At 30.5% G+C, this 8,369-nt stretch overlaps 1 protein-coding gene across 1 annotated transcript; it reads right to left on the minus strand.

The window, feature by feature from the left end:
* Positions 1–918: 918 nt before the first annotated feature.
* Positions 919–7,959, minus strand: LOC119666742 (small G protein signaling modulator 2-like). The gene is made up of 13 exons (XM_038076025.1): positions 7,911–7,959; positions 6,962–7,382; positions 6,676–6,895; positions 6,404–6,625; positions 5,860–6,349; positions 5,664–5,800; positions 5,438–5,597; positions 5,202–5,361; positions 4,053–5,133; positions 3,866–3,990; positions 3,624–3,803; positions 3,020–3,297; positions 919–1,016 (listed from the first exon to the last, which is right to left on the minus strand). Exons 1-13 carry the CDS (start codon positions 7,957–7,959, stop codon positions 928–930), a joined length of 3,612 nt encoding a protein of 1,203 aa, XP_037931953.1. The 3' UTR covers positions 919–927.
* Positions 7,960–8,369: the final 410 nt, after the last annotated feature.

The following is an 8,369-nucleotide window of genomic DNA, read 5'->3' on the forward strand; positions in this document are numbered from 1 at the left end:
TGTTTAAAAAAATTAATAATATTAAAAATAACTCTTATGAATTATTAAATGTATAATATTAATAAAGAATATATTATCAACTAATTTTGTTTTAATAATTTTCATTTTAACAACTTTCTTGTCTATTTTTTAATAATCGCTTTATATAACAAAATAGATTTTTAATTAATTATAATAAATATCAAAAAATTTTTAATATAAAAATAAAAATGTAATATAATAAATAATAGAAATAATTCTATTATTAAATTAAAATAAAACTTTAATATTATAATATTTTAGTAATTATTAATACAAATTTAAATTAAAAAACCTATAAACTTAAATTAACCAAATTTATATTTCAATTACAATTGAATTAAAAGAATTTTTAAAATCATCCTTTCTTCGGAATAGTTTTTTTGTTTTTGACTACTAAAACAGTAATAGATGATGTGATATGCATTCTACTACTTTTTTGAATATATTTTCTTGCTGGCATTAAATATGTGTTTACTACTTTTTTGCTACAGATTTTTCATTTTTGACTACTTATGAGGTATTTTTTTTAAATACATCATATATATTTTATTGATCTTTATATAAATGTATATAATATTCTTGTTTGTATAATTTGTTTATTTTAATCATTTTTATTTAATTTAGTTCATTTTCTATAAAAAATATGAAACTTATTTAGACTACATATTTATGTAATACATTTTAGGGGGACATTTGCCATTTGAAGACAGCAAAATTTTGTATGTCCCGTGGAAGTACTACAATTCTAATTTGTGTGCTTAACCAATCTACACAATTGTACTAGAAAATTTTCAGCTACATTTTTTTATGGTGGGGTGCTTACTATTATTTATTTTTTATTTATCTGCAAATTATTAATTTTTATAGTTTATTCAAATTAGTTTTTTATTTTTAATAATTTGCTTTTTATTTATTTTCAATTATTGTCTGCAATTGTAGCACAAGACTACGTGACAATTGCAAAATCGATTGTGAATTGTGACGTTCCGCCATTTCTGAAAATATATAAATTATTATTAATTTCTTTATGGTTGTTCTATTAGGTTTCTTATATAAAAATTTAGTATTTATTACTGACAAAAATTTGAAAATATTTAGTACATATATTATATTCAAATAGGGAATACAATGTTGTTAGTACTTTAACTATATTTAAAACATACTTAAATAAAAACAATCAATGCTGTGAGCTCCCAGTGAAGTCAATACTATATATATACTTAAAAAATTTTTATGTCCTAGTTAAAACATACTAGACTTTAATTTGAAATATCCAACTAAACTTCTCAATTTTAGAAAAGATTCACTCAACGATTTCCTAAAGTTAATCAAAGGATTAGATTGGCTTATTGTTCAATAGACATCTCTCTAGTCTACTAAAATGATTTATTTTTAATCAATCTGAATCAATCTGAACATTTTTGAATATTTATCTAAAACTAAAATTTGTTATAATATATATACTGTCTAGTAAAATTTTAATATAACTTTAATTTTAATCGAAATGGGCAATACAACATTTTCAGTATCCTAACTATTCTAGGTTCCCAATGGAGTTTATATTATACATATATTTTAAGAGTTCTTTTGTCCTAATTAAAACATACTACTCATTAATATGAAATATCTATATAAACTTAATCTTAGAAAATATACTCAACAATTTTTTATAGTTAATGAAACCAACAAATCAAGTTTATTGTCATAGAAACATCTATTTTGCACACTATTACACTAAAAGGCTTTATTTTCAGTCAGAGAGAAAATCTGATCATCTGTGAATATTTATCTAAGACTGGAATTTCTTTTATATACTCTACAGTCTAGTGATCCTGTTTTAGAACAGGATTTTAAAATAATAAACATTAATTTAAAACAATGTGTTTATGATTTATATATACTATATCAAGCACGTTTAAGCGTGAATCTTTATGTCCTCTCTATGTTGGTCTTAGAAGCGTTTACTGACTCTTAAATTAATATGAAATATTGCTAACAAAAATTGTTGCAATAACGAGGTCGACCATTACCTATTTCATAAGGAACAAATCCTTTAACCTCAATATCTTTAAAACCTTAGTCGATTTGCGAAATTTCAAATAGCTGAAAGTTTAAAGACAGAATCTGAGCGAAACTCTACATTGACGATTTGGTTATAAAAAAACTTATTTTAAAATCCCGAATAGTTTTAAACAGAACTGCAGAAACAGTGCGAATTAACTTGCAAGAATAAGGTTTATTACCCAACAAATATATAAGTTTGTATACGCATAGCTATCTACATACTGCCACAAAAGACACTTACCTTCAATTTAACTGTTTGTCTAATTCAAATGTCTACGTGTTTAAAAGTCCTGACAGAATCTTGTCTTAAGATTAAATATGATGTTCGCCTTAAGTATCTACTCGATTAAAAGTCCTCACAGAACCTCATATTAAAATTAGATAAGTTCGACTTAAATATCTCCCATTTGCTTTTATAGAAAATGTCGTCTTACATAGAAGAACCGACAGTGGAAAATCTATTCTGCCATATTTAGTAATAATAACTACAGAATTCTGCGTTGCAGAAGACCTATCTCTTCTATTTAATAGTAAAAACTATGTGGTCAGTAAAGCACATTAATGGAACCATTATAGAACGTTTTAATGATCTCGAAGGTATTGTCGAAATTAGCTCAAGTCTGTTACCGAACTGTTAGATATGTTATAACACTAAGTTATCTTTCAGTCTAAATTGTAAGGACACAAACATTGTCTCGAAATTTAAAGCTTACGATCAATCATTAACTAAACATATCGAAGTAGGATATTGTTTGTGAATATCACATACTACCGACAAAAAATAGATATACTTGTATGACTACATATCAGTAAAGAAATTCCCGCTTTGAAGACCTTTGAAGGAAGCTATTGATCTAAATTGATATATGAAGTAAAGTGAATCCAAATTTTGAATAGAAATTATATAAGTTCAAAGCGTTGGATATTGCCTTACCGTTGAAAAATTTGATAACATCTGTAAAGTCCATGCTGTTGGATAAAATAATATCTCGGTAGGTTTCCAATAAAGCCAAGGCTAAAAACAGCACAAAATGACTAGATGCGACATGTTTTGCAGCCCAAATAACTTCCCATGTTGCAAAGACATCGTCATAGACCAATTCTCGTTTAAAATCCAAAAGGAACCAACGATAACAAAAGTAGAAATGCGTGTAATCACCATGAGAATCCATCAAGTCATACATTTCCGAGTCCAAAATTTGTATAAGAGATCTTTGAAATGAAATATATAAATTAGGGAATGTTTTTATATATTTATATATATTTTAATTCTTATATTTAAGGGATGTTTTAATTAATATAAAAGTGAAATCGAGTTAATTAAAAAATAAAGGAGTTGAAATAAAGAAGTATATTAATAAAGTGTAAAGCATGTCCAAAGAACTAAAAATTTAATAACTGCGATGTATTTTAGACTGTATTAAAAAATAAATTTAACTCTGATTTTACTATGTTTTCCACAATATATAGCTCATTTATTTTAATCACTATATCCAATCGAATAATGAAAAAGAAAATATATTGGTTTGACACCCTACCTCATATTTGCAAAATGCATATCCATTGCTCCACCATTCGGGAAGTTCTCAATCATCCGTTCCATCAGCTTGCAAAAACAACTATAGCACAAGGATTCATCATCGAAAATAACTAGCAATGGTGCCACTAAATCACACATGCCCTGCATATAACCCACATCCAAGTGCTCCCAAACGTAACTGAAAATACATATTAACATTGCAATCTTTCTAACCCAATTTTTTTGAAAATTAAACTTTACGTTGATATAACATTCCGCAATTTATCCAAGTTCTCATTAGCAAAGTACCAGTAATTTCGATCACAGCGCTGAACGTCTTTTTCAATGCGATGCAAATTTAGACCAAAATTTTCTAACAATTCACACTGAAATATTAATAACTTGTTAGTATAAAATTTTGTTTTTAAATTTCTATCCCACTACTCACACTATAAACACCACCATTTGAACTTGCCGGTGAAACGCAAGCCGATTTTGGTTCTTGTAGTGCATCTAAAGATGCCACAACCGTTATATCCTCATTCATTGGAGACATAAGACTGGTTTTTCTTGATGTCTCTTCAGTATGTTCATCGTCACATTGTAGTGCATCTAAGGAAGCGGCTTCAGTTATGATAACTGCATGTGTCGGCTTCAATTCTTCATCACCTTCTTCAGTATTATCAATTGAAGTTCGCAAATCACCCATGCTATGATATTTAATAATTCGTTGATTTTCGCCTTCAACGTCTTGTGGAATTTCTTCTTCTTCTAATGGTTCTTCCATTTCAACTGTTTCTTGTATTTCCGTTTCCGCGACAATATTAATTGGTGCATTTAAATCAACCATATCAGCAAACTCATTACCAACTGTTTCATAGGATGAAGTAGATGGTGAACTTTTAATGCTTAACACCAATATACCACCATGGTCAGGTGTAAGACCAGCTTCAACTTCTGAATCAGCAGCAAAACAATTTTCTTGTAAAGTCAACGGTTCCATGTCATCAATGTTTTCAAATTCAACAAGAATTTGTTCGCTTTGCTTTTCTGCTTCAGTTTCTAATTCTGTTGACTGTAAATATTCATTTTCTTGCGCCTCAATTCCAACTTCAGTATCGACGATATCAGCACAGACTTCCTCCTCACCATTACCGGAATCGGTGGTACTACTTTTTTTATCCCTTTCATTGGCTAAATCATCCATTTCCATATTTTCTTCATTTTCTATACGCATTTCCTCATCATAGTCATCACCGGGATCAGATATGTCTGAGAAATCGTGATCTTCAAAAACGTCATTATCCAAATCATCAGCATCCATTTCCGTTTGACGACTAACACGTCTGCCAGCTTCCTGAGCATGTTTGTTCTTCTCAGCTGTTAATTTTGCCATTGCTTGTGCAGTTTTTTCTTTCTCTCGCTGACGTACTATAGCCTCCACTGCTAACCATTCACTCATTGTGGTCTCATAATAATGTTTACAGGTTTCATCATGTTTAGCGCGTTCCTCAGGTGTTGAACCAAAACTGTTATTATAAATACATGTCATTTTTTTTTTCTTTTAATGTTTGTAACATAAGTATAATATACGTACCTGTAATGTCCCAATAAATATGGCCAAACTTCTTTTCGTATCTCATGTTGTACACCACCAAAGTAAACCAACCGGAAGACATCCATATCACTTGTTATGACGCCATCCGTATGCATTGCTTCCCATATTTCTTTGGTTAAGCCCTCTTCATCTACACCTACTGTAAAGAATAGTAAGGCAGGTAATACAGTAATAGGTTTTGCTGTAATATATAAGTAAAATAAAAATAAACTTACAATCTGGTGTAATACGTCCATTTACTAGTCCTGATAAATGGGTGCGCACAGTTGACAAATGTCTGCAATAAGCTAGCCAACCATAGAAAGCCCGTGATATTATTTGCCTACGCATAGTGGAACAAACGAGTTCTATACTTGCAGTTTGACTGCCCTGAATCTAATATGGGAAATATAGGACATATATATACTATTTTTCTAAAATATTTCCAATTTAAATACTCACCAGCGGTGGGTCTGTTATGCTGTGCTCTAGTGATAGACTCTTACTAGAGCACTCGCTACTACCAGTAGTTGAGCAACTACCTAAATGCTTACGTCTTGGACTAGTACGTCCAAGCTCTAGTATGGGATGTGTGGCCACTGAAAATTAATATAATGTTTAAAAAAATTGTACTTTGTACAAATATCTTTATACTTACAGAATTCTTCATGTTGACTTTTGCTGACAACACGGAAGACATAATCGATTGGTGTCTCATCTGCAGATTCCATAACAGATGGTAATATGCGACGTCTAACACTTTTAGGCCAATTAAACATTTTACCCATACCACGTTGTGACCATAATGGTGGATCTAACTGGCCATGTGGTAACAAACCAGTCTCCAAACAACTTAAAAATGATTGCATATGGCCACCTTCTGGAAAATGTATTGGAGGACGTTGTACACCATCTTGTCCTACGAGTATAATAGTACCACCAGTATCCTCGCCACGATTTTGGTGGCAATGTACATATACAATTTCATCGACATTAATATTTAAAGCATATGCCCAATAGAAACTTTTATCGGTACCGTCGGCATCATTGTAACCATTCATTAACTGATTCGGTGTCCACTTAATAGTTAATGATTGTATGGTTTGATGTAGACTAAGATAACCAGGCATAGCTTCACTAACATCCTTCTACAAAGAAATACAACTTACTAAATTAAAGACAGCAATTTAAATATTACTCACAGGTAAAACCAAAACGTTATTCTTGCCATACAATAAAGTTGCTCTAGAGTTTTGATGTAGGGACTCAACATAGTCCTTTGCTACACTAGCTGGTGAACTAGCCTTAAATGAACCACTGCTAGTATCTTCCGAACTTGTATGCAGACTGCGTTTAAAATTGATAATAGGACGATGACAGGTCGGTGGTGTGCGATTGCCTGAACTAATACGATGTCTTTGAACCTAAAACAGAAATAGTTATTAAAATGCGCCGATGTTATTACTGCACTTACCAATTCATCTGCATGTGGATCTAACCAATAATGATCAGCGGTTTTAGCGCGAGTGAATTCTAAAGCGCATGGACCAACTAATAGTGAACTCAAAATAGAACCAAAATCTGGATCCGCAACTAAAGCGTCTCGATCATAATAATTATTTGCATTATTTACGAGATGTTCTATAATTTTAGATAAGCGCTTTTCATATAATGCCAAGCGTATCCACAGGTACCTGGTGAGTAAAACGAGCTTGGTTAATATCTCGCCAAATGATGATTGCGAAGCTTGTAATACTCACTTGACGACAGGTGCTGAAACCGATGTTCCTGATGACATAGTATTAATCGTTGTAACCGAACTGCTGCTACCCTTGCTCAATAGCTTCGGTTTAATGATGCTATCGCTGCTCGAACATGAACGTTTACCAGCAATTGTATTGCATTCATTTGCTAATTCGATCTCTAACAAGCGTCGACTTACATAATCTGCTTCTGGACATGTCTTAGCTATTTTCTGTATAAGAGCAGTAGTCGACGAGGTCTTGAAAAGCCCCAAAGCACGTCGACGCAAACCGTGACTGAGACATGCCTCTACAGCTCCACAAAGTGAAGTTACTGAACTACTTTCCTCATGTATATACTTTTTGGTAACAGCCTCTTCCATCAATTGTTTTACTTCCTTTTTTACGGTGGCGATAAGGCGTTCCTTTAATTCAGAATCTGGAAAGAAAATTGAAGATATATGTTTATAAAATTATTCCTTTTTTTATGTAACAAGTATATTTATTTGATTGACAAGAGACTTATTTAGATATTATAAACTTAAAGGAATTATTGTACATAATTTTTTATACTCATTCAAAAAATCTCTCATAATTAATCAATGTCATATTATATATTAATAAAATTACTTTTTTTTTATATAGCAAGTATATATTTGATACCAATTTATGTAAAATCGGTAGTAATATGTCGACAATAGACTTATGTGGACGTTATAAACTTAAATGAATTATATTACTTTATATTATATACTTATATAAAAACACCTCTCATAATTTATCAGTGTCGGGTTTAGTTAAATAAATTTCACTTCAAAAAAATTATTTAAAATTTCACTCCAATAATTTAATGACGATTTCAAAAGGAGAATAACTACTTGGAACTTTTTTCCTTCAGCTCTTGTCAATCAGTACTCACATCCGCCTTCTCATAAACTAAGCGGAAAAAAGTAAATGAAACTTTTGCCTTTGGTCGAAGTTGAAGGCCGGAAATAATGACATAAATTCATTGCCATTTTATGTGATTAAGGACCGAAGTAAATGCTTTTACCGATGAGTATGTATTAATAAACTCAATATTGCCCGTTTCTTTCAATAAAAGCGAGTATCACTTGTAATTCGATTTAATGAAACGGAATTCATTTAGATGAAACCTTGAAACTGTTTATTGTTGGAATAAAAGTTATGATGTTCATATTTTCTTGAGAAAATTTTAAGCAAAGTAAAAAATCATTTAATTTTAAACATTAAAATTGGAAATTAAAGTTAACATATAAATTATAATATTAATAATAATAATTGTACTAGTAATAGTGATAGTAGCTGTCAACATAACTAATCTAACACAAAATACAAATCATAGAAAATTAACTTATAAAATAGGTTGAACTATCAGTACACGAGTATCACACTTCTAATTTTACTT

Source organism: Teleopsis dalmanni, chromosome 1, assembly GCF_002237135.1.
Source record: "Teleopsis dalmanni isolate 2A chromosome 1, ASM223713v2, whole genome shotgun sequence".
Taxonomy (NCBI): Eukaryota; Metazoa; Arthropoda; class Insecta; order Diptera; family Diopsidae; genus Teleopsis; species Teleopsis dalmanni.

Bases quoted from the DNA above. Each gene is read 5' to 3' on its own strand.
- LOC119666742 (XM_038076025.1), bottom strand. From the start codon at position 7,959: ATGGCAATGAATTTATGTCATTATTTCCGGCCTTCAACTTCGACCAAA. The intron at 6,350-6,403 runs GTGAGTAATATT...ATTTCTTTGTAG, and splicing joins ATAACGTTTTGGTTTTACCT to AAGGATGTTAGTGAAGCTAT. The intron at 3,804-3,865 runs GTAAAGTTTAAT...ATGTATTTTCAG, and splicing joins TTGCGGAATGTTATATCAAC to TTACGTTTGGGAGCACTTGG.